This window comes from Oscarella lobularis, chromosome 1 (assembly GCF_947507565.1).
Source record: "Oscarella lobularis chromosome 1, ooOscLobu1.1, whole genome shotgun sequence".
Lineage (NCBI taxonomy): Eukaryota > Metazoa > Porifera > Homoscleromorpha > Homosclerophorida > Oscarellidae > Oscarella > Oscarella lobularis.
The window spans coordinates 2,435,703-2,458,316 of record NC_089175.1 but is presented as its reverse complement, the minus strand read 5'-3'; the positions used below and the strand labels follow the sequence as shown (position 1 = coordinate 2,458,316).

Below are 22,614 nucleotides of genomic sequence, written 5' to 3'. Positions count from 1 at the left end.
AGGCTAAAGTCACGTGAATAAAATAAATACTTGACTCATGTATATTACGAATTTTTACACTGCGTATGCCGCTTCGAGAAAGAGATCAACTCGACCTCCTTCGGAGCTATAGGCGTCTATTGAAAAAAGACGAGGTCCCTTTGATACTTTATTGAAAATGTCTACTACACGATTTCCTGTCGTGATTTCCATCTGAAGCAGATCGACGATTTCCGAAGCGACGTCGACGTCGTAACGGCACGACATCCACGGCTCCAAGTCTCGCGGCTTTGCCACATAGAGCAAATCGAATGTAGCCGTCTTATTCAAATCGACGACAGTGACAATCCAGCAATGAGAAGGAAATATCGGATCACCGTCGATTTTCGGAAACGAATCCATGAAAACGGCCGAATCCACGCGACAAGAATTCACCGACGGTAATTCGAGAAAAGAAATTCGACTATTGCTTACACTATAAACGTTCCAAAACAATCCAGGACCCTATAAATAAAAAAAATGAGATTAGAATGACAGCCTCCGGTTATCTACGCGTCTTACAGCGTCCCCTGGCTTTTGCTGCGGATCCACGGCCTCTGCGCTTTCTTTTTCTGAATCCTCGCCGCTTATGACGCTTACGATACTGTCAATGATTTCTTTTACTGTCGTTTCGTCTTCACTAAGTTGAGTGGATACATTCTCATTTGAAGAACGATTGGGTGACTCTTCTGGTTCCGGTGTAGTGCTATCCTCCTCTGATGGTATTAGCAGTGTCCATTTATTGATAATTAGACCGTCGTCGTCGTCAAGACAGCCTTGCTCTTCGTCCTCCTTAGGAGTTCCCTCGAAGCTACACCGAATTAACTGTAATCGAACTATTGCTCCCTGAACGAATAGCGGGCGGGTTTCTTGATAGTGAAAGCGGCTGATTATTTCCCTCAGATCTTCGATACCAGTCAACTAAATCGAATGCTATTTCTCTAGGGTTTTTTTTATATTATCTGCACTGACCGTGTCGTTCAAGCGTTTGATTACGTCGGCACTTTTCCTTGTAACGGGAAAGGCGTAGTGTCCAAGGGAGCACGCGTGTTTGAGACATCCAGACGGGCCGTTCTCCACGCTCCAGTCCACCGTGCGCACGAACGCGTTCACGCCAGCGTAGAAACCCCGCTTTCCGGCACCTCTACTCAACGAAGCGACGTACACCTAAGAAGAAAAACGGTAGTCTAACGTGAATGAAGGCGCTATCTATCAATATAAGGGGATTTTTAAAAAACATATCAGAACTTGCTTATATCCAGCTATCAATAAAAGGTTTACATGCACTTATAGGAACTATCCTATTTCTAGGCTATCCACTGTACATCTTACAAACAAAACCTTTTACGTACATGCGACCCATTTCACTAACCTGACTGTTTTCAGTCGTCGTCAAATAGACGAGTCTCGCCGGCGATCCCTTGGAATTGCTCACCAGACTCTTAACGCGTACATTAGTGCAGACGAGTATTCTACCAGGGATGACAGCCTCCCAAGCTTGGGGATCCGAGCACGCGTACAGTTCAAGCATAGTCGCTCGCGTCGACGACGAATCCCTCAACGCCACCCAACGCATAGTGAAAAAACCCGGCGTCTTCGTCCCCGGCACTTTTCTCATCCGAACGGGACGCCCGGCGTAGACGACGAGTCCGACGACATCCAAAACGACGTTATCCGGAACGTGATACAAAATATCCAAATTGACGAATCGATGCTCGATGGGCGGCAAGCGAAGGCGAAGAAACGACAAGGATTTGTTGTCGAGACACAAAATCGTCGTCTTGTCGCCGACGGATATCTCCGCGTCGACGGTCGCGAGAGAGGACGAGAATCGCGGTCGCTTCGACGCGGATCGTTTCAAGCGAAACGCTTCCACGGAGATCACCATGCCAACGCGAACGGAACGAAAATAGCGCACGCAAGCGTTCTCCCAAAAATAGACGGGCACGACGGCCGAATCGTCTTCGACGGAAACGTGAAAGACGTAGGGTAGGGCGAACGATCGATCGGTCGCCTTTCCGTAGAAACAGAGACGCGATTTCTCGACGATTCGACCGACGACGACGAGCGACGACGTATTCAACCAGGCGAGTCGACCCAGTTGCGCTACGGCGTCGCCGAGGCTCGATCGATTCGTCGAAATTTTTTCGAGTTGATCGCGAGTGGGCGTTGACGAGATTATATCCTCGTCTTCGTCGCGTGGGCGTGGCGGGGGATCGGTTGTGTTCCAAAGGGGAAGATAGTGTCGACGGCCCGGAACGAGTGGAATGTCGTTTTCGAGCTCGCAATCGCGCGCTTTCGACCAGTATCTTACGTTTGCTGGGACGTCGACGATCGAGGGCGTTTCTAACGCGTGGATTTGGGTGAGGATTGGGATGAGAGGTCCGCCGATGTAGCGGTCTTGAAAATAGCCGCGAACTTCGCGTATTTCGATTTTCGAGTTCGTTGTGATTGTTTTTCGGTAGACGAGCGGGTTGGCGGCTATCGAGAGCGTGCATTTCGCTTTCGTTTTGCCGTCCGTTACCGTCAAGTCGTAAGCGTAGGGAAACGTCGCGTCGGGGGTCTCGCCCGTCCATCCTTTGAAGTCCAGGTCGACGAGGTAGCGTTGGATGTCGAGAACGACGACTTGGAGGTTCGTGCGATTCGAACCGCTCTCCAAAGAGCGAAGAAACGAGTCGAGACTCATTTTGAGCGCGGGAACGACTACAGCGCGTTAGCAGCTGGCGACGTCATCGCCTGAAATTCTATTTGGAAATCTTTATTTTAGTTTCTGACTATTCAAGGCGAGGGCGACTGCGTCCAAATGTAGGCTCGTTTTTTTCTATTCCGGACGCTGCTCGTCAATAAATTGTCTGCCTATTTTAATTTATGCAGAGGTTTTTAGCGCGGTACTTCCTACGTTTATATGCTTGACTCCTACGCACCACCTCCGTACTGTACAGAATAACTATATAGAGCCAAGACTTCATATCACGGGGAACAAGTCTCACCCCAGCCAGCGTCCATGACGACAGAAGCATTTCTCGTCCTCCTAATCGCGGCAATAAGCGCCACATCAGGTACAGTGTACACGACACGCGTACGACACGATATCGAGCAAAAAGAAGCAAAGATCTTTGGGATCTTTGGAGAGAGGACTCCTCGCGAAAAATTTACACTTTTTACAGATTCCTGTCCAATGCACGATCCGTGCACGGGCAACTTTACTGACTTGCTAAACAGCGAGCAAGAGAACGAGATCGCGTTGGAACCTCGTTGGTATCGGTTTATCGACGACGTCACCGGATCGCCGTTGATTATTGCGACAACAACATGCACGGAACGACAGCAAAACGGATGCGAAATTGCGCTCGAACGAGGGCGTAAACGCAGAAAAGATACGGTGGCTGAGGGGGGAGGAGTTGTACGGGAAGTCTGCGCTGACGTAGAGGGGGAATGTTGCGCGCGTCGCTTCGATTTGTGCGCGAAAGAGTGCGGCGGAAGCGTCGGCACTGTCTATTTTCTTAAGCTGTCATCTGCTACTTATTGTACAGGTGAGCGATTAATTTTTTCCCCTAGAGTCGATCTTATGTCTTCGTAGAAAAATTGAATAATGAATTTCCTACGGAAACGAGCACAGATTGGAAGTCATTGGTTATCAGCATTTTTATTGGCATTGCTGCCGGTGCTGTACTGTGTCTCACCATATTCTTTTCTGCTTATTTCATCCTTCATTTCCAGTCAAGGAAACAAAAGAACTATAAAAAACTCTCGAAAAAATTACAATCGGTTGCCATTGCATATCGAGTGTAGTGTGTGTGTAACGTTACTATGTGGCGCGTAACAGAAACCAAATAAAGAAAAATTAACCATACCACTTCCGTGTACGGGACCCGTTCGCTCGAAATGGACGACGTCGACGAGTCGAACGAACGAACGGTCTATCGAGCGCCCCATCGCGGCGATCGCCTTCTCGACGGCATGAAAAACCTCCGCGAAACCGATCACCTCTGCGACGTCGTCCTCCGACTCGACAACGACCCGAAATCGACGTCGGAGCGTTCGATTCGCGCCCATCGTCTCGTCCTCGCCTCGAGCAGCCCCTACTTCCGCGCCATGTTCGCGCCGAATCACCGCTTCGCCGAAACGCGCCAGGAAACGATTCGCCTTCGCGACGTCGACCCGGACGTCGTCGAATCGCTCGTCGACTTCATGTACACGTCGACGCTCGAAATCGAGACCGATCGCGTTCAGGCTCTCCTACAGACGGCGGCGCGCTTCCAACTCGACGAAATCGTCGCCGTGTGCGGCGATTTCATACTCGATCGACTTAACCACTTCAATTGTCTCGGCATACGCCAATTCGCCGCGGCGCACGGCTGCGTCGATTTGCTGCGCGCCGCGGACGCGTACGTGCGCGCCCACTTCGTCCGGGTCACCGCCGGCGACGAATTTCTCGCGCTCGACGTCGAGGACGCGCGCGAACTTCTCGCCAGCGACGACATCGTCGTCGAAAATGAGGAAGCCGTCGCCGAAGCGGCACTTCGCTGGTTACGTCACGATCTCCAAGGACGACGCGAGCACGCGCGCGCTATACTCCACGCGTTGCGCCTTCCCGCGCTCGCGCCGAATTATCTCGCCGAACGACTCGGCGAGAGCGATCTCTTTCGAGACGACTCCTATTGCCTTCGGATGATCGTCGACGCGCTTGCGGTGCACTCTCGCATGGGCGGAAGTGCCGCCGCTGCCGCCGTTACGGGACGAAAGAGTACGCTGGGTTGCATTGTCGCCGTCGGCGGCATGGACTCTCTCAAGGGAGCGACGACCGTCGAAGTCTATGATCCCCGACTCGACGAGTGGAACGTCGTTGCTAGGGTCAATAGCAAACGACTGCAGTTCGGCGTTGCCGTCGTCAACGATCTCATATACATTGTCGGAGGCCGAGACGGTCTCAAGACGTTGAATTCGGTTTTACGCTACGAAGCGTCGGAGAAGAAGTGGCGCGCCATGTCGCCAATGTGCACGCATCGTCACGGCGTCGGAGTGGCGTCCTTGCACGGGCCGATCTACGCTGTAGGCGGTCACGACGGCTGGTCCTATTTGAACTCAGTGGAAAGGTAAAAAGAAACCAAAGGAGTATGAAATAATTAATATATCCTGACCTCTCTCTCTCCTCTCAGATTTGATCTTGGCACGTTTCAATGGTCCTTCGTCGCGCCCATGAAAGTGCCTCGCAGCACGGTCAGCGTCGGCGTTCTCAACGATTGTCTCTACGCGGTGGGCGGTCGCGATAGCGCGTCGTGCGTGCGAACCGTCGAATTCTACAGTCCGCACACGAACCGATGGACCGAAGTGGCGCCGCTGTCCCAAGCTCGAGCCGGCCTAGGCGTCACCGTTCTAAACGAGAAACTCTACGCCATAGGCGGTCACGACAACAACGTGAATTTCGCCACAGTGGAGCGCTACGATCCCCTGTGCAACCAGTGGACGACTCTCGCTCCCATGTCGATTGGCCGCAATTCTGTTGGGACGGTTGCCTTCGGCGGAAGGATCTACGCTGTGGGTGGCTACAGTGGTGTGTCATACTTGAGCTCCGTCGAAGTTTATGATGATGACAAGGAGGAGTGGAGCAAAGTGGCTGATATGAAGATTGGGCGTGCCGGCGCTGGCGTCATTGTTCTGAAGAGTAAGGATTTAGTAGTGCTGTCTACGTAGAGAAGAAACCCCAGATGTATTCTTTTTTTATCAATATAGTTTTCATTGACTTATCTAGAATAAATTATCGATCCGCTGCCACTGGTTTAGAGAGAACTTGGGCCATAAAGGATTGCGTGCCTTTATGGTTTGACCACTTTGGGTGCTATCAAGACGTTGTGATCATAGTAGCGACAGCTCGCTTCCGGCTGAACCGGAACCAATTCGTAGCTAATCTTCTCCTTCACAAAACCCGCTTCAAGGAGACGCGGTATCTGCGTCTCCTCGAACATTTTCACCACATCATAGGCATAGGTATCCTTCAGAAGCTTACCATAGGACGTAATGTTACAATAGGACAAAACGCCGCCACTTTTCAGCAGCCGAAACGCTTGATTTCGAATAAAATCGAACTGATGCGTATGCCACTCGGATTCGGCCAGCGGATAGGTATCGTAGAGTATGCCGTCGAACGAGGCGTCCGGCAGCGTCGGAACGACGTCTTGCCAATATCCTTTCAGCGGCGTTACCTTCGTTTTCGCCGTCGTCGACGCGAATTGGACGAGCCGATCGAAGACGTCGTCGTTGCACTCGACGATTACGTGCTCGGTCACGTTTTCGACTTTTTGAATCGCTGACGCCGATATCGCCAAGCCGAAGCCGACTTCGAGGACGCGACCGCCGTTGCTGGCGGCCGCCAAGGCGAGCGCCTTCATGAACGGCGTCTCCCAGCGTTCCATGACCGGCTTGCCCATGATCTCGAGATGATCGTTCGTCTTTGAATGAATGAATGAATGAATGAATGAATGAAAGATCGGGAAATCGATATCGGATGCGCTTACCGCGTCGTAGGCCGCGTCGGCTTTCTTCCATTCGGTCTTGCAGTCTTCGCTCGGTGCGAAGATCTCGCGAGGAGTCGTCATCAGAGAGAAAAAAGTTAAAAAACGTGAATGACCATGTGACACGGGAACTTTCCAGCGTGACGTCACAATCGATTAAACGAATCTAAAAATTACATAAAAATTTAAACGTCTCCCACAGCCTTTTGGCTCTTATAATCTCGATTCTTCCGTATAGTCTGTTTTAGACAGCAAGACAGGATCACTCTCACTGTCTGTAGTAGCTCCTAGTTCATCTTCTTCCTAAACAAATATTTAGTGTCAGTGCTCGATTCCACTGTCTTATTAGTAGGACTCACCAATATTTTATTATACGTCTCCGCGTCTGTTTCTGTGCGTAACCAACTGGGACACCGTTTATTTTGAAATGCCAGAAGACGTTTGTCGACTACGCGATCCGATTTCCAACACAGACTTGCCACCCATCCGATGACGTACGTAAGCGTGAATCCAATAAATCCGTACCACATGTAGGATAGGCTGAAAAGAAAGTTGCTTCTACGGAGAGCACGTTCAATCGAAATAGAAAAAAATTGACGAAAAACGTACGAATTGGTTGTGGGAGAAGAAGTCGAATTCGTTGAATTCGTCTCTGGAAACGTCATATTGCAACCGCTTGTGAAATTATGAGAAAGCTTTGTCGAATGCGGATTCGGTTGAATTTGAGCCCCAATGCATATAGTACACGTGAAAACGATACCGACGAGAAATCCGATGAGACCACCCTAAAGAGAAAAAAAGTGCCAACAAGTCTAAAGAGTGAAAAAAGAATTACCACTCGATTAGCCCTTTGACTTAGCATGCCTAGAGTGAATATGCCCAGTAGCGGTCCCCCGGTTGCACCAAAAACGCTCATAGCAGCCTTGGTACAATTATCAGAATAAAAAATAAAGATAAAGCTACTTACGTCTATTAGATGCGTGCTGGGCATAAGGGAAAAAGCGAAGGAGAGCGCAATGACGACTATGCCATAGGAAAACGCTAGACGACAGATTAGGAAAATTTGTGCGCAATGGCTACGTAAACGAATTACCTAGAGATCGAGATAGAAGCGTCGCTCTTGCCTCGGACAACCTTGATCCTGATCTCATCTTATATCGTTTGATAAAATCCTCTAGAGTGACGGCAGCCATTGAATTTAAATTCGACGATATTGTGCTAAAGAAAAAACTTATAAATCCTTTTTTCTCAATTAAAATTGCTTATAACCTCAGCGTCCCGGCAGCGACGCACGATAGAAACAAGCCCGGTATGCCGTGCGCTCGATTCAACATGTCCATTATAAAAAGTGGCATGATCTAAATTTCAAATCAAAATTTTCCTACTCAGCTGCGCGATTTCTCTCACCTCGTCGTCCTTATTGATTTTGCCAGAAGTGACTGGATCGCACTCAGTCTGCCGATAGTGCGCGAAAATGACCAATCCAGCGAAGCAGCAGAGCGTCGAAGCCGTCACAAAGAACGGTATAATAAGCCACACAGATCTAAAAGTAAGTTCATTTGTTTCTCTAATAAATCGCGTTTACATCGTCGTACCGCTGCGCTGATTTGAGTGTTTTTGCAGTGAGCATTCGTTGTACGGATGTCTGGCCCACGGCTATGATGGGCATCATGGCAAACGTTCCTCCAGCCACGACACTCCAAATCGTCTGTCGCACTCTCGGATCAGGGTCAAAGCTATGTAAATACATAGAAAGATATTTATTAATTAATGAAAATAATTACTTGAAAAAATTCAGTCTTGAGCCGTTTCTGCATAACTCGAAGACGCGAGCCGAACCGCCGACGTCGACTGTGCCCATGATGATGATTGTGAGGAGACCGCCCATCATGACGACGCCCTGAAATACGTCCGTCCAAATGACCGCTTTCATTCCACCCTTATCATAATGAATGACTTTGGGGATTAGAGAGTGATTTCTTCTTACAAATGTCGTGTACAACGTTGCTATGGCGCCTGCACTCAATATGCTTGCCCATAGGGGAAACGAGGTCACTGGATGAAGACGGATTAAAATGGCAATAATATAATTGAAATACAATACCTGCATCCAATGCCAACGCTGGAGCAAACAGCACCACAGCCGAATAGAGTATCTGAAAGGGAGGAGCCCTCACAAAAAATATTTATCACCAAATTCAAACGTTGCTCATACCGTTTGTATAATGAAAATAATAGAGGCAATGAGTCGAACAGGGAGAAAAAACCGCTTCTCTAAGTACTACACATACACCCAAATAAAAAATGAAAATTTTTATACACTGTAGCAAACGCGTTTACTTAGCCTCCGTCCCTATCTCACCTCGTAAGCGCTTGTCAGCTCGAGACCGTGGAATACGGGCACGTAGATGAATACGACCAGGGGAACGATGATAAAATAGGAGAGAATGACCATCCAGTATTGGATTCCGTAGAAGTAGACTTCTGACGGGAGGCCCAGTATTGAGACGGCCGACATGAAGGAGGCGAGCATCGATAGAGCGATTGGGATGCTCTTCATGCTGCGTCCGGCCATTAGGAAGTCGTTCGTTGTCGTTTTCTGCTTCTTTAGGCTCTTCAACGAGAAGTAGAAGCCGACCGACAGCGATATCGCGATGCTAATGGCAAAGACGATGTAATCTGGCACAGAGAACTCGTATTCCGTCATGACGATTCAGAGAAGTCACGTGTTGTGACAGCTGTAGCGCACGCTTCTAAACGTGTAGCAAATTAATTAATTAATTAAAAGCATGCTTAACTAAAAGGTCCCTTCCGCCGTGTTTTTTCACTATGCCTTGAATAGTATGGATCTGTATGAGAGACTCCCTCTCCACTCCTGCCCAAATTAGCTGCCATCCAAGTTCTAGGCAACAGATCTGACGTAGAATCCCGATTCGGTGACTTTGACGATACCCCAGACGCTACTGAATGCCGCGTATTGAAAGTGATATCATGATTAGTTGATAATGCCAATGATTCCCTGGAATGATATAGATCTCGAGTGGCATCAGATGCTGATGACGATGATGACGATGATCTCGATGACAATTTCCTAGGCACACTTCTGGAGCGCCTTCTTGTGCCAGTGACGCGTGAAGAGCGTGACGTTTCAGCATGATAGGTGACGCCGGCTGCACCACTGACATCATGTTTTCCTTCGACCTTTCGGTTTCCCGCTTTTGACTCCCTGCCTCGCTGCAGATGCTTATGTAATTGCTGCTTAATTTCATCTTTATTGCTGCTGATCTAGAGCCAAGAACTGTGATGTAACATACATTAAAATGAGAATTAATTAAAAACTATACCCTAATTGGCTTCCCTGCTGGTGACGGATTTTCAGTAACAACGTGCCCCTTTGAGAGTACATAATCCATCTGAGACAACACAGGCCACGTGACACGCTTGATATGATGTGAACTGCGACTTGAATTGTATTCACGTTCGTGACGTTTTGGACTGTATTTGGTGTCATTAAAGATGAGCTCAACAGGCGGCGACTGACAGCAGGCACACCACATGAACCACGCAATTTTCTCAATAAACTTTCCTCCTGAGGAGCAACGAAGAAAAAAGAAACTTTTCTCCTTCATAGCCTAGCAACGAGACTGTCAAACAATATATGATATAATTTCAAATATACCGATTGCACTTTAGCCATCGATTTAATCATGCCAGAGGCGTGCTTGCTCAAATACTCTTTGACAGCCAAGTCAATAGCAGAAAAGGAATTGACGCTGGGGTCCCTATTCTTGACACCCAATGCATGCTTCACTTTGCTTTCAACCTTTTGGCGTTGATGCACTGCTGATATATACCCAATCTAGCCCAACAAAAGATATTTTTGATATTACACATAATTTCTTCTCTGCCCACCTTGAGGCAATCTATTATTGCTAAATCTGTTTCTTCTTCGCTGACGTCATATCCAAGAGAGTCAATAAAGTTCATTCGATCTTGACTATATAAATCTTGAAACTTTTCAGCTAGTTTGCTTGCTCGGATTGGATTGGAGAGATTCTCCGTCAAACCGCCGGCACCACTCACCGCCGCCTGTCGAAAATTGTCGCGAATCTTGTCTCCAAGCCTAAAAAATAAGATGCACATTAATTGATTAATTAATAATTAATATAATGCGAGAACAAACCGTTCTTCGGTTTTTTTCAGTTTTAGCCTCAAATCGTCTTCAACCTTACGTAGCCTGTCAATTTCAGACGTAGACGAAGCTGTCGCCAAAAACCTTTTGTACGTAAAACGTAAAAATAGGCGTTCGTTTGCTTCCTGTTTCTCACTTTCGATATTTATGCTCTGCGCTATTCAACTTGCGTCTTAAATCTTCCTCCAACAGCTTTTTACTTTCGAAGCGAATTACTCTAAATATCAGAGAAGTCTTCTAAGGCAATTACTCTTTCTCGAGTTCGGCGCATTTTCGCTCTAATTCCTTCTCCCTCGACTTGTGAGGCTCGGGAAAAGCAGAAATATGTTGCTCGTTAAAGAACCCGCCATTTCCTCTGCAAGAAAAAGCGACTCTTTAGTTCTCCAAGACGAAATCGGTCTTATTCGAGATTTCTCCACTTTAAAACGTCAGCGAGTTCAGCTGAACATTTCAGAAGACAGGCTAAAAGCCGCTGGCCGCTGCTGGGCGATGGACGCTTTTGAAAACGAGCCAGATGATCTTCAATTCTCGAAGCCGCCATCTTGTTTTTTTCGACCTCCGATATCAACGTTGCCAACGCGACTCTCGCGCAACAAATTAGGCTAATAAAAACAACTAAAAGTGTCTGCGTTCATTTTTATATTGATTTTTGTACTTTCTTATTGAGGGTCTTTTCGAAGAGACATCTCCTTCATGACAGAGATAAGAAATGCTAAAGGCAGAAAAGCTCCAACTGTACTGTTCTGTACCTACATCGTTGATACGCAGAAGAAAATAAATTCTAGAACATGATTCAATTGCCATAGACTGATCATAAGAGAAAAATAAACCCACCCAATTTGATATGGAAACTCAAGAGAAACGTAAATAAACAAACTGACTCGTTACAAGTCATTAGACTACTTTTGCTCGTATGTTGAATTGGGCGCACATTTTTTCAAGGATGCACAGCTGCACAGGGGTGAAACGAGATCTTTCAATAAACAGTTCCTCGTCAAAAGAACGACCGTGGATTTCCAACTTTGAATATAAAGTAACCAATTCCTGATCAGCAGGACCATGCATTTCTTGACAACATGTGACAATTGAATTCAATGTGATAGCCCAATTAATAGAACATGGACAATGAGGAAGAGTTGCTGCCAAATGAGGAACTTGGCCGGCAATGAATGAATATGTGACTTCGGGTCCCAGTCTCCCTTCGGTTCTTATTTTATCTAGGAAAAACTCAAACACCGCACATAAGGTGAAATTGCCTTTCGCTTTGAGCCATTCCTCTGTCAGCTGACAAAAAAATTAAATAAGTGCATATACACAAAAAGAAAAGTTATGCATACAAAGAGACCCCCCTTTTTACCATTGCAAGTTGAATATCCTTCGACTAAATCATTCGATATTACTTGATAGACATGGGACAGTGACAAAACTGCACCTTTATAGCAAGATGCAGTTGAGAAATTCGTTCATCTAGTGCCTAAACACGGATGTTTTCAATTTCTTTTTATTCAATTAATTAAGCCGTTGCTTTCGGCCGTACCATTGACACTTCATTCTTTGACGACTTCACTTCCTCACTCATCAATTCAAATGCTTCCTCTGCCTTCTGGCGTGCTGCGATAAATTTCTGATTTCCCTCCCCCTTTATCGATGCCACTGCCTCTATTCCCTAAATTATTTCGTTATCATAATTATTAGTATCATCACAACAATTTCAACACCTTTACTTCCTCGGGTAGAACGGCAAGTTTCCGCTCCCTAATTTCCTTGACCTCATTCTCCCTACACTGAATGACAATCATCAATATTAATAACATAACTTTCCTCAAAAGAATATTTTCTGCTTCACCGCTAAAGAAGATCGAAGAGTCTCCGTCTCTTTCTCCATTTCTTGCAATTTTCTGTGATTCTCCTAAATTAGATCCACGATTACTTAATTATTATTCTCAGCACTCTTTTTTACCGCATTCTTTCTCTTCTTCTCCGCTAACTCTCCTTCCTTTTTCCCAATTGTTCCTTCCAACTGCGCAAGTCTCTCTTTCGTACGCTCAATTCTTTCCTGCATTTCCGCGAGCACAGGCTCCAAATCTCCTACAGCGTAACTAAGAAGCAGAATCGGCTTGAGTTCCTAGCAAGCACGGCTTATATTACATATTGGGAAAGGGTCGCTCGGTAAAGGGAGCCCCAGAACGTTTGTTGGTCGGAACTCGGACAAGATCGAGTAAAAAAAAGATCGACCGAGAAGCCAACGACGCAGCATGACGAGATCTATCCGAGACAACTTTTTTGACGCACGCGCACGGGAGAGCGCGCCAATTTTCATGTGCACGAGCGGGAGCTGACGTCATTTATGGTTGCGTCAAGTCTGCTCTCAAAGAACCATCCGTTTCTAAATTAATTAGTGAGTGTGATGGACACAAGTGGGAGGCGAGGAAGCTAACTTCATCTCTAATAAAAAATTATGTTAATGTCGCGCTTATAACAAACAGCGTGTGCTGGAGAGTAGAGAACTTGAACAGCTGACGATTGGCAGACAGAGCCCATTGAGACCGCTCCAGTGTACTGCGCACTCAGAATGGCGATGAAAAGAGTTTTGTTGATTCTCTTCGTTTGTACCGTAACGGGACTAGAAAGGCAAGTTGAATACAGTTTATAATGACGTTCGATCTGACTAAATGTTAATTCAGAAATGTGCCCTCTAACGACATTCAGAGCGGCGAAAGCTCTAAAACTACAGGAGGTACAATACCCAAACTGAATATTTGTCTTGGCTAATCCAGAAAAACAATGTAGATGTAGAGATTCAGAGCAACACCAGAGTATGGACTCCAGGCGGAACCAAATATCGCTGTAAGTTAGAACTTGAATACTGCTTCACTCAAATGTTAGCTAATCGTGTCAGGTCAAATGGGAATCGACGGGAGAAACTGTAGTCCACTCATTTGCCCAACGCTGAATCTAACGAAGGTGTTTCCAACTGCCTTCAAGTCTACTCCTACAGTTTCTACAGGCATTAGATGGTTTAACATAGATAATCACGCTCCTCCCGGCGGTTTTGTGATGCGAACAAGGGCCATAAACATCACTCGGACTCAGTTTATTTTGCACATGGGATCTTGGAGCCCAGAATACGAGCCAAATCTTGCTAATGACACCTACCTTCAAGGCAGGCAAAACGTCATAGGTATGACCGCTTCTTGGACTGCCTGTGGTCGCGTATTTGACTGATGCTACTTGTCTTCGTAACTGATCAGTGCATGTATTTGTGTGTGACCGCACAGCGCGGTTGTGGCATTAAAACTGATGAAACGTTGGATTCGTTCCCTACGCATAGAGGGAAGAACACAAGAGCACAAGTGAATACGTAGTGCAACCGACTTTCGTTGCACTAGAAATTATGCCTGCCTTGTGTAGTTCCGCTTACTGACCAAATATATAGCTTAGAAAAAGAATTCTGTGAAGCATCTCCCAAATGAATCCCACGTCATCCCACGCCGAGGCGGGCACTGCGGTTTCGTATGCTAATCATGCATCTCCATTTCAAGGTAATGCACCTAGTAGAGCGAAACAGAGCAACGTCTGACGACAATTAATCAACTTGGTGACCGCTATGGCTACAGCTTTTTTCCTCGTTCTTTTCATGCTGTTCACAAAGTAAACCAACACATCTAAAAGCAAGAGCCATGCTTCACCGGTCGCCTTTTTACAGACACACGATCGTTAGCCAAACTTCTCACAGTCATTCTCAGGCCAAGGAATTTGAAGTAGAAGGTATATTATACTAACTATACATGTAAAATCAACAGCCATCGAAATTGTCTTTTTTATTCACGTTTTAGCCAGTGCTTCCAACGTTACTACAACCACCACCTTCGCCTGTAAGAAAAATCGCCACTGAATAAGCGTCACGAGCTAAGTTAGACTTCTTCGACTGTTCATAGGCCAGACGGGAGAAGTTCATTACTACTGTCGTCCGCAGCTTTGCGAATCGATACTAAATCAAGTCCGCTTTCCTACTCCATTTGCAAGCACTCCAGATGTGATCGTAGGCTTGAACTGGTTCGACTTGCTCCCTACTGTGAGAGCTGGACTGAGCGTAGATATACAAAGTCGAAACATCAACAGGATTGGCATTAGTTTTTGGATCACAAGATACCCAGCCACTCCTGACTTCGCTATAGGCGCTTTTTGGACTGCTTGTGGACAAATTGCAGTTTAACTAGTGCATGTGATCATGCCGCTCTTTGTTGTCTTTTTCTGTGTGACTGTGAAATAGATGTTCGGAGTCCAGCTGACGGACGACGAATTGGAGTCTTTTTTGGGCACGTACTTGTGGTCTGCAAATAATGGAAGAAATCCCACGCATGCTAATGACGGGAAGAAATAATGTTATGCAAAATTTTGCGGTGGTATGTTTTAGAGACGGGTGAAAGACACCTGACGCCATTTGATAGCAAAGGAACTTGATCGTCGGTCTCTCAGCACTCCGAGCCCAAAAATGACTGGCACAGCTTCTTCTCTCCTAAATCGTTTGGTTTGCATCCTTCTAGTAGTGCTAGCATATTCAAATTCAGGGGAAGAAACGTACGTGTTACACCCTCTGCTCCTTCCCAGCACGAGCTTTATTTGTCGTTCAAACGGCCACACTGTATCTTTCTTAGGGATCTCCTTGACGAAATCCGGCATCAAGACACCAACTACACCTCAGGTAGGGTACAGCTCCTTCTAATTTAATAGACGTTAACTTTCGTTATTTCTAGAGATGACAACAAACACTCAGTATCGCTGTAAGTAGGCTATATGCTAAAGCGACTTGTAGCAAGGACCACGCTATACACAGCCGATTGCTAGGGTATCCCAATACTTAGGCAAGTACTTTTGTGTTTAGGCTACGTGGGAACACACGTCCAAGGAATTGAAGGTCAGGTTTGGAATTATACGAGACTTGTTACTTTTCCAAGACCTTTTGTGAGCGTGCCAACGATAATGACAGCCATTAATTCGTTTGTGTTGATCACACGAGGCCAAGTAAATCCCAACCTGGAAGCCACACCTACCTCTATCACCAACACCAACTTTACCCTCCTTCTACATGTTCCCATTCGCCCCGGAAACCGGCCAGTAACTCGGCAGATGGGCGGCGTTTGGATGGCCTGCGGCATGCAGTCACTGTCTTGACTTTTTGTGACTAAGTGCCATTTTTATACTTGTAAACCGTCTGTCGTTTCATTGTGAGCATATGAAGTGGTGTTCTAAAAAAATGGGTCTGCATCTTCGTCAGACGCTTTCGCTCGACTAGTAGGACGAGTCTTCGATTCTAGCTTAGAACTGGTCAGACTTGCAAGGCTGCTACTGTAAATTTGATCGGCTTTTCGTAAGTGAGCTTCGCTTTTTTCCTGCCACGGCAAAATTGCTTGAACACTAACAATGACATTCTACTAATTCTGAGCTTGCCAGCTGTCAAGTTCAATCAAATACTTTTTCATTCCATACGTACGGGCGGTATCAGTCCGCAACATCTCTAGTGAGAGTAAGAGACGGTGGTCGTGCAAGCGGTGGCGGAAGCGTCTAATTCTAATTATATAACTGCTGACGCGGTTTGGCTCAGGAGTCACCTGACTCTTCCGCAATAAGACCATTGTTTGGTTTGTTGCCTAACGGTTGCTTGTGAGTGAAAGCTTCCAAGTTCTCGGACTGGAGATGCATTCGTTTCATGTAGTGACTAGTGACATCTGCTCCCTAATGCATTCACGAGGAGTCACCCGCGGTGAGAGTGCCGCAAGCGCGTCGGAGGGTGGCGGAAACTAAGCAACATCTGACGCGCTATTACTGGTCTCCGGAGTCATATTTGAGCCCATTCTAAGATCACAATATTGAGGATGCAACATTTCCACAAAGACCTTTGTATAGACTGTGCTGCCGTGACGGCCGGCTAATCGTAGATGCAAACGTATTTGGCAGACACTCAAAGGCGTCCGAGATTGTTTGCGGAGTCGTGCAGCACTGCCTACGCTTATGATAATTTTTGTGATTATAAAGCTTAACTAAGCTCTCACACACTCGTAGCGAGCATCAGTTCAGCGTACGACAGCAACGAAGAAAGAGAGAACTTTATCTGCAAAAAAGACGCGAACTGCATTCATGGAAGCCAAAGCGTATCTGTTTATCTTTATGGCTAGTACACTGCTAGCTGTGCAAGCGCAATCACAGTAAGTGTCCTGACGCAAAACATTTCACAAAAGTTGGTGTCTCCGCGCCTATGAAAAATGACTAATTAAATACAAGGATCATAATTAACTTTCCCGATTTATTCCTAGAGACGTTATTTCCGAGGCCGGCGAAATTCACCATCACCACCATCACCACCATCACCACCATCATCACCACTACTCTCCCCGTCATTATTATCGTCAAAAGGCTCAGGCTCATGCTGGTTACTGATACGTTGCTAATAATCCTTCTTGTTCACATAAACACTAGGCGCTCCTGTTAACGCTTCAAGCAAGGACACCCTCTCAGGCAACTCAAACTATAGATGTAAGTCCGCTACCAGTCAAACAGTGCAGCTTGGTATGTTTCGTCGTTGCCTGCAGGCGAAATGGGAAGGGAAATAAAAAACTGTTATTTTACAACCGTAACGTGTTCCACGTTTCGGAAAGAAATAACATTTGAATATCCTTTCGTGTTCGTCCCAAACGTTCAAACTAGCTTTGCTTACCTTGATGCAAGTGACAAAACCATCCTGAAAGTGGAAACATGGACAAGTAATGTCACGCTTACCGGATTCACTCTCGCTATCAGTCCGTGGTCCGGTTCACGTATCCACGGCATGGGCGTTACGTGGATCGCTTGTGGCGCTGCCTACTAAGTGACAACCAGCCGCTGTGACGTGACTTGCTTTGTGTTTGTTTCTGAACTAAACTGACTATAGTACTTGCTGTCTGTCTATTACATGATACTAATCTTTACTTGCTTTTGCTATGATGCACGCTCGTTCGCCGTGTTTTTGCACTTGAATCGTGTGGATCTGTATAAGAGAGAACTTCTCTCTAACGCAGATGCTCTGGAATGATATTTATCGTGATGGTGGTCTCAATGACTAATGACTTCCTTTTCATTTCAGGACTGTTAGGCAATTAAACTGCTGGAGGCCTTCTTGTGCCAGCAACAGATGAAGAGTGCTGTACGTTTCAGCATGGATGATGCCAGCCAGCTAAACTACCAACATCAGGTTTCGCTGCACACGATTCCTTTCGGTTTCCCGTTTTTGAGTCATCCCTGTCTCGTTGACGATGATGATAGTGCAATTTTTGCCTACTGAACTTTTAAACACTGTAAAGTAGCATACATTTACAATTAATTTACAATACCATAGTTGCCTTCACAACCGGAGGAGGACTTACGTTCTTTCTCAAGCCCTAATGTTCTGTGAGTCTCCTGAATCCAAACATGATCAGCACCCTTTTTTTTATCTCCTTCACCGTATTCTATCATGGATGCTATGCTATGTTATCTCTTCTAGCATCCATGGGTTGAGCGAGGTTCCGCGATCCGATAAAGGGAGCCCCAGAACCTTTGTTGGTCAAAAGAGCCCACGAATACAGAAGAAAAGATCAGCTCTTCAAAAGACGTCTGTCCGTGTACCGAAAAGCAAACGACGCTGTGTAGAGGGTGTAGAGAGGCACGTGATAGTGAAGCAGGCAACACGTGACCTGACATACGCGACTCTTGCAACACAGAAATTAGTTTAAAAAACTTTATTTAATGTGTTCAGTTTTTTCCTTTTAAGAGGGATGTGCATTTTTATATTTTTCCCTTTCGCTTTTTTATCTCCCTTTTTTTGTCTCCCTTCACCCCTCTCATCATAACGAATTGACTCTACCCATTGGGCAGATATATCCCCATCACATTCACATTTTCCCACCAAAGAGACAAACATCACGCGTTTACATACACAAACCTCTTTCCTAAGCAGTCCAAAGTGCCCAAAGAAAGGCTTAGACTATCCCCAAAACACATATTCTATCGCGAAAAGGACAAGTGCAGAGTGCAAGATAATGAATACACGTGTCTTTTAAAAAATACCGCAGTCGGCCGTAAATCACCGACCTCTCCAAGACTGACTGCCCTCATCCTCCTCGTCTTCCTCATCTCCTTCGAACGCCAACTCGACACCGTCCTCCTCCTCCTCCTCAATTCTGACGTCAGGGTCCTAACGAAAAATCACATGGCATCACAATTTGTTAATAGAGAGACTCCCCAGTTTATATTTCTCTCTTGCTTTATTTTTAATTTTTAATTGGAAGAAATAGGCTATGGGTTATAACGAACCAAGTATTCATTTTCATTTTCGACGGATTCAGGTGCCTTGGGCGAGGGCTCCGCATCTTGGGGAGCCGGCGGCGGCGGCGAGCCGTTATCGGCACTCTGTTCTTGCTTGCGTTGGCCTTTGAACCATTCCATAGATATGGGCTTTGCCTTGTAAACTCCACCGTGAGCCATCACCTAAGGAAAATCGCGTAGCGAGAAGAATACGAGATTAACGCTTCGCTCACTATCTCCGCATCTCTTCGGCTCTTGAACGTGATCAGAAACGAAGAATCGTCACTATCGGCTACGAGAATATTCTCTATAGCGGCAAAGTCCTGAGGGAAGGAAGGAAAAGGAAAGAGGAAATTGAAATTCCAAGGTTTTCTTTTCGACACGCGGCATCTTCGTACAGAAATGTGCTCAGTAAGATCGTCGGCGCTTCCCTCGCTGAACCCAGTCACGAGAATTTGACGTTGTTGCCCCTCGAACGTCTTGGGACTGACGTTGAGTCCACCACCACCACCACTACCGCTTACCTCCTAAAAAGAACGAGTTCGAAAGAGGGGTTCGAAAAAGAGACTCTATACTAGGATTTCGTACTGGTTAATTAATTAATTAATTAATTAATTAATTAAAAATTCTTTTCTTGATTCCTTTTGGGCTGAAAATTTCCAAGTGTTACGTCGGACTGAAATCGAATCGTCTAAAATGCAAAAGTGACCCCCTTTCCTAATATTCTAACACGTTTCATACGAATTTCGCTCTCTTTTCGAAACGACTGCCTTTTCCGCTGAACCGAGACGTTCGAACGCGTCTAGACTACAAAACTGCATTCGCCTTACAGAAAAAAGAGCGTTGTAGGCCTTACTTAGCTCGGAAAGTTCGCTCGAGGCGCTAGGAAAGCAATTCGACGTTCTCCTTCGATTTTCCAAGCGAACGACGAGTTGCGCTCCTACTTCTCTGCAGATTAATTGTAGTAGACGCCGCGTTTCGTTCGAATTCGGTCGAGAATGGCCTCGAAACGAACTTCTTCCCCATCGATCATTCCGTATCACGTGAATCGGACGCCCGTATCTTCGTGCGACGAAATGAGCGGCGAAAAACAACGAAAAGACGTACTTAACAGCGATTTCGTTTCGTCGCGGCCACGTTTTCTTCGCCATCTTGTTCGATGCAGGTGCGATATCTGTCGCCTCTAACCGAAATCGTTACGCAATATTTCGTCAAACCGGAATCGAAACCGGTTTGCCTTTTGACACCTTCTTTCGAAAGAGCCAATGGGCACGAAGAGCGGAAACCAGCAAGCCAATCAGAGCGATGGGCGGGGCCATGGTATATAAGCAGAACGCGCCCCCAATTTTCTTCAGTTGCGGCTGAGGGTGGATGGGTCGCGGAGCAATCTGCGTCTCGTCCTTGACGGATCGACCCGGGAGATTTGGCAAAAGGCAAGTCTGGATAGTTGACTCAGCGTGGCCCACGGTATAACGCCGTGCCGGAGCCTGTAGGCAGGGCGATGGGGGGCTTCGGCCTCGGTCTACGCACTGGGATTCGCGATTACTGCGGTCTTATTGTCGCTAATGGGCACGACTCACGCTAGGCTCGAGTGAGTACGGCCCAGAGGGGGTGTTGCAAGCGGCCTGGTTGCCGGCACTTTTCTCACCCGACAGCGCGATTAGACCAAAGATAATCCGACCCAGGAGACTTCGATTCCGGCATGCACTGTCTTTACTGTCGACTCCTACAAACGGTGGTCGGCCGCTCTCCACTTCCAGTAGCCCCGGTTCTTCTCAGGAACACATACCGAAGGGTTTTTTGGTACCACCGCGCCGGGGGACTACGGTATTAGGGGCCGTCTCTCATCCAGGCGGGTACCGGTGGGGTGGCTGATGACGTCGTGGCTCGCCCGAAAATTTTTGGAACGGGTGGCCATTGCTTTTGCGGTGGCTGCCTTGGGCTACGAAGCGTTCGAACCTCCGCGCGGTGTAGCCTGGATAGCGCGAATACGGACGCAGCAAAAAGGTACGTACAACTATTTTTTGACAGATACTAATTTTTTTCTTTTTTTCTAGGTGGAAGCGTGAAGGAGAGAGCTTGAGAAATCGAAGACGGAATGACAGAGACAAATCTTCTTGTTTTTTTAGGGCGAAATGTGGACGAAAAGGCTCAAGAAAACGAATCTTCTTCTTTTTTCGGCGGAAACGAGAACGAAAGAGCTCAAGAAATCGACGACAGAACGACGGGATGTTTTTAGGTGGAAATATAGACGAGAAGGCTCAAGAAAACGAAGACGAAACTATCAAATCGAAGAAGGAACGACTGGAAGGAGTTTGCGAGCGATCGAGTGCATGCAGCGCTTTTTCTTTTTTGTATCAAATAAAACTGTTGTAAGACTCTATGGTAATGGCTCGTCAGCGCTGTTTCGCGAAGTAAACGCGATCGGTGTTCGATTTTATCGCTCCGCGTCGGTGTCTCCAAACCCGGATTAACAGCGACGAAGTGCCTCTTTTCTCAAAAAAAAGCCGGAAAAGAGCGATAGACGGAGAAAGGATCTCCGGCGATAAAGAGAATGGTGAAGAGTGAGTTTGAAGGAGAGGAAGGCAGTCGTCGTCACAAAGTCGTTCTTTCGGATTCCTATCATTCCTAGACAATCACTTCTAGACTATTTACTTCAGTACTTGAACTTTGTCAATTTGCCACATGCCTTTATATTTGTGTACTACTACTAGTCAAGAGGAGCCGTTGCATGAAAATAAGCGATTCACCCTTTTCCGATTCATACACTTGACAGATTTATATATGAATGTTAAAATTAAAAGTCTGATTTAGATCCAACTTCGGATTCTTAGCTTATAAATTGGAAAAGCCAAATGCTGCGCCATTTCTCGTTGAGAGGATACAAATCAAAAATCGAAAGAGGTCATCCAATAATCTTCGTCATATAAGAAGTCTGTAATTATAGAATAGGACTACCTCCGTATTAGACCTATATAGATACTGTATAGAACCGAATCATTGATTTCCTATTTCGCAAATGAACGATTTGGATTTTTAATTAATTAAGAAGAGTCTGCAACCATGGAATGATTGTGACGCTGTGTCCTCTTATCTATTACTCTCAGCTCCCTTTTTTTATCTCCTTCACCGTAGCCTTTCTGTTCTCCTCCGATATCTCTCCTTCCATTTTCGTAGTTGTTTCTTCAAACTGCGCAATCCTCTTTGTCACATACGACGCAAGCCCTTCGCGGAGCACACGCTCCGAATCTCCTAAAGCGTAACAAAAGAACTGTAGGAAGAAGAATCGGTCTGAGTTCCTAGCAAGCACAGCCTTAGTCGCTGGGGCGGCCTAGGGAACGCGTCGCTCGGGTGATAGGAGCGCGGTGCCAGTAAAGGGAGCCCCAGAACGTTTGTTGGTCAAAAAGAGCCAAAAAGTAAAGAAGAAAAGATCAGCCTCTCAACAGATGTCTATTCGTACCGAGAAACCAACGACGCAGCTGTGTAGAGACTAGACACGTGCAGGCAACACGTGACCTATTGACGTTAGTTCCTAAAAATAAAAAATATACTTTGTTTCGATCTCTCCGCCGC

At 46.4% G+C, this 22,614-nt stretch overlaps 7 protein-coding genes and 7 long non-coding RNA genes across 17 annotated transcripts; 7 read left to right on the top strand and 7 right to left on the bottom strand.

Annotated features, from left to right (window-relative positions):
- Positions 1 to 14: 14 nt before the first annotated feature.
- Positions 15 to 2,748, bottom strand: LOC136199805 (RPA-related protein RADX-like). Its single transcript, XM_065990107.1, has 4 exons — positions 1,391 to 2,748; positions 991 to 1,185; positions 541 to 939; positions 15 to 483 (listed from the first exon to the last, which is right to left on the bottom strand). The coding sequence occupies exons 1-4, from the start codon at positions 2,702 to 2,704 to the stop codon at positions 55 to 57; spliced, it is 2,337 nt and encodes a 778-aa protein (XP_065846179.1). The 5' UTR covers positions 2,705 to 2,748; the 3' UTR covers positions 15 to 54.
- Positions 2,749 to 2,959: 211 nt separating this feature from the next.
- LOC136196611 (uncharacterized) lies at positions 2,960 to 3,871 on the top strand. Its single transcript, XM_065986204.1, has 3 exons — positions 2,960 to 3,077; positions 3,186 to 3,551; positions 3,599 to 3,871. The coding sequence occupies exons 1-3, from the start codon at positions 3,023 to 3,025 to the stop codon at positions 3,808 to 3,810; spliced, it is 633 nt and encodes a 210-aa protein (XP_065842276.1). The 5' UTR covers positions 2,960 to 3,022; the 3' UTR covers positions 3,811 to 3,871.
- A 27-nt stretch (positions 3,872 to 3,898) lies between these two features.
- LOC136196507 (kelch-like protein 5) lies at positions 3,899 to 5,793 on the top strand. The gene is made up of 2 exons (XM_065986068.1): positions 3,899 to 5,114; positions 5,178 to 5,793. The coding sequence occupies exons 1-2, from the start codon at positions 3,904 to 3,906 to the stop codon at positions 5,710 to 5,712; spliced, it is 1,746 nt and encodes a 581-aa protein (XP_065842140.1). The 5' UTR covers positions 3,899 to 3,903; the 3' UTR covers positions 5,713 to 5,793.
- Positions 5,732 to 6,670, bottom strand: LOC136196589 (guanidinoacetate N-methyltransferase-like). Its single transcript, XM_065986183.1, has 2 exons — positions 6,534 to 6,670; positions 5,732 to 6,467 (listed from the first exon to the last, which is right to left on the bottom strand). Exons 1-2 carry the CDS (start codon positions 6,612 to 6,614, stop codon positions 5,835 to 5,837), a joined length of 714 nt encoding a protein of 237 aa, XP_065842255.1. The 5' UTR covers positions 6,615 to 6,670; the 3' UTR covers positions 5,732 to 5,834.
- LOC136196481 (sodium-coupled monocarboxylate transporter 1-like) lies at positions 6,629 to 9,246 on the bottom strand. 2 transcript variants are annotated; one of them, XM_065986046.1, is made up of 14 exons: positions 8,893 to 9,246; positions 8,746 to 8,811; positions 8,635 to 8,686; positions 8,518 to 8,585; positions 8,315 to 8,469; positions 8,126 to 8,266; positions 7,938 to 8,073; positions 7,800 to 7,888; positions 7,624 to 7,748; positions 7,498 to 7,571; positions 7,366 to 7,452; positions 7,140 to 7,315; positions 6,890 to 7,088; positions 6,629 to 6,833 (listed from the first exon to the last, which is right to left on the bottom strand). In XM_065986046.1, exons 1-14 carry the CDS (start codon positions 9,235 to 9,237, stop codon positions 6,744 to 6,746), a joined length of 1,803 nt encoding a protein of 600 aa, XP_065842118.1. In that variant the 5' UTR covers positions 9,238 to 9,246; the 3' UTR covers positions 6,629 to 6,743. The 2 variants fall into 2 exon arrangements, with proteins under 2 accessions (XP_065842118.1, XP_065842113.1); XM_065986041.1 differs by having other exon boundaries at positions 8,315 to 8,585.
- Positions 9,247 to 9,257: 11 nt separating this feature from the next.
- On the bottom strand, positions 9,258 to 11,270 carry LOC136196474 (mitochondria-eating protein-like). Its single transcript, XM_065986031.1, has 8 exons — positions 11,142 to 11,270; positions 10,973 to 11,077; positions 10,859 to 10,921; positions 10,714 to 10,806; positions 10,443 to 10,653; positions 10,210 to 10,389; positions 9,875 to 10,162; positions 9,258 to 9,815 (listed from the first exon to the last, which is right to left on the bottom strand). Exons 1-8 carry the CDS (start codon positions 11,261 to 11,263, stop codon positions 9,324 to 9,326), a joined length of 1,554 nt encoding a protein of 517 aa, XP_065842103.1. The 5' UTR covers positions 11,264 to 11,270; the 3' UTR covers positions 9,258 to 9,323.
- Positions 11,271 to 11,616: 346 nt separating this feature from the next.
- LOC136199122 (uncharacterized) lies at positions 11,617 to 12,899 on the bottom strand. Its single transcript, XM_065989257.1, has 8 exons — positions 12,871 to 12,899; positions 12,683 to 12,821; positions 12,569 to 12,631; positions 12,441 to 12,506; positions 12,260 to 12,388; positions 12,155 to 12,196; positions 12,080 to 12,103; positions 11,617 to 12,006 (listed from the first exon to the last, which is right to left on the bottom strand). Exons 2-8 carry the CDS (start codon positions 12,782 to 12,784, stop codon positions 11,617 to 11,619), a joined length of 816 nt encoding a protein of 271 aa, XP_065845329.1. The 5' UTR covers positions 12,785 to 12,821; positions 12,871 to 12,899.
- A 315-nt stretch (positions 12,900 to 13,214) lies between these two features.
- On the top strand, positions 13,215 to 14,033 carry LOC136187661 (uncharacterized). The gene is made up of 4 exons (XR_010669933.1): positions 13,215 to 13,353; positions 13,407 to 13,459; positions 13,513 to 13,569; positions 13,622 to 14,033. It is a non-coding gene; the product is annotated as an uncharacterized lncRNA (long non-coding RNA).
- Positions 14,034 to 14,295: 262 nt separating this feature from the next.
- On the top strand, positions 14,296 to 15,030 carry LOC136188401 (uncharacterized). Its single transcript, XR_010670213.1, has 4 exons — positions 14,296 to 14,373; positions 14,429 to 14,490; positions 14,559 to 14,597; positions 14,661 to 15,030. It is a non-coding gene; the product is annotated as an uncharacterized lncRNA (long non-coding RNA).
- Positions 15,031 to 15,174: 144 nt separating this feature from the next.
- On the top strand, positions 15,175 to 15,990 carry LOC136187048 (uncharacterized). The gene is made up of 4 exons (XR_010669826.1): positions 15,175 to 15,303; positions 15,381 to 15,427; positions 15,480 to 15,506; positions 15,608 to 15,990. It is a non-coding gene; the product is annotated as an uncharacterized lncRNA (long non-coding RNA).
- A 610-nt stretch (positions 15,991 to 16,600) lies between these two features.
- On the top strand, positions 16,601 to 17,808 carry LOC136190229 (uncharacterized). The gene is made up of 4 exons (XR_010670526.1): positions 16,601 to 16,928; positions 17,037 to 17,152; positions 17,200 to 17,256; positions 17,313 to 17,808. It is a non-coding gene; the product is annotated as an uncharacterized lncRNA (long non-coding RNA).
- Positions 16,728 to 18,399, bottom strand: LOC136190235 (uncharacterized). The gene is made up of 2 exons (XR_010670528.1): positions 17,689 to 18,399; positions 16,728 to 17,635 (listed from the first exon to the last, which is right to left on the bottom strand). It is a non-coding gene; the product is annotated as an uncharacterized lncRNA (long non-coding RNA).
- A 192-nt stretch (positions 18,400 to 18,591) lies between these two features.
- Positions 18,592 to 20,230, bottom strand: LOC136190215 (uncharacterized). 3 transcript variants are annotated; one of them, XR_010670522.1, is made up of 8 exons: positions 20,149 to 20,230; positions 19,898 to 20,103; positions 19,783 to 19,848; positions 19,630 to 19,732; positions 19,440 to 19,568; positions 19,275 to 19,364; positions 19,051 to 19,224; positions 18,592 to 18,931 (listed from the first exon to the last, which is right to left on the bottom strand). It is a non-coding gene; the product is annotated as an uncharacterized lncRNA (long non-coding RNA). The 3 variants fall into 3 exon arrangements; XR_010670521.1 differs by having other exon boundaries at positions 19,898 to 20,203; XR_010670525.1 differs by having other exon boundaries at positions 19,783 to 19,843; positions 19,898 to 20,203.
- A 189-nt stretch (positions 20,231 to 20,419) lies between these two features.
- On the top strand, positions 20,420 to 21,424 carry LOC136186107 (uncharacterized). The gene is made up of 2 exons (XR_010669658.1): positions 20,420 to 21,048; positions 21,099 to 21,424. It is a non-coding gene; the product is annotated as an uncharacterized lncRNA (long non-coding RNA).
- The last annotated feature ends 1,190 nt before the right edge of the window (positions 21,425 to 22,614 follow it).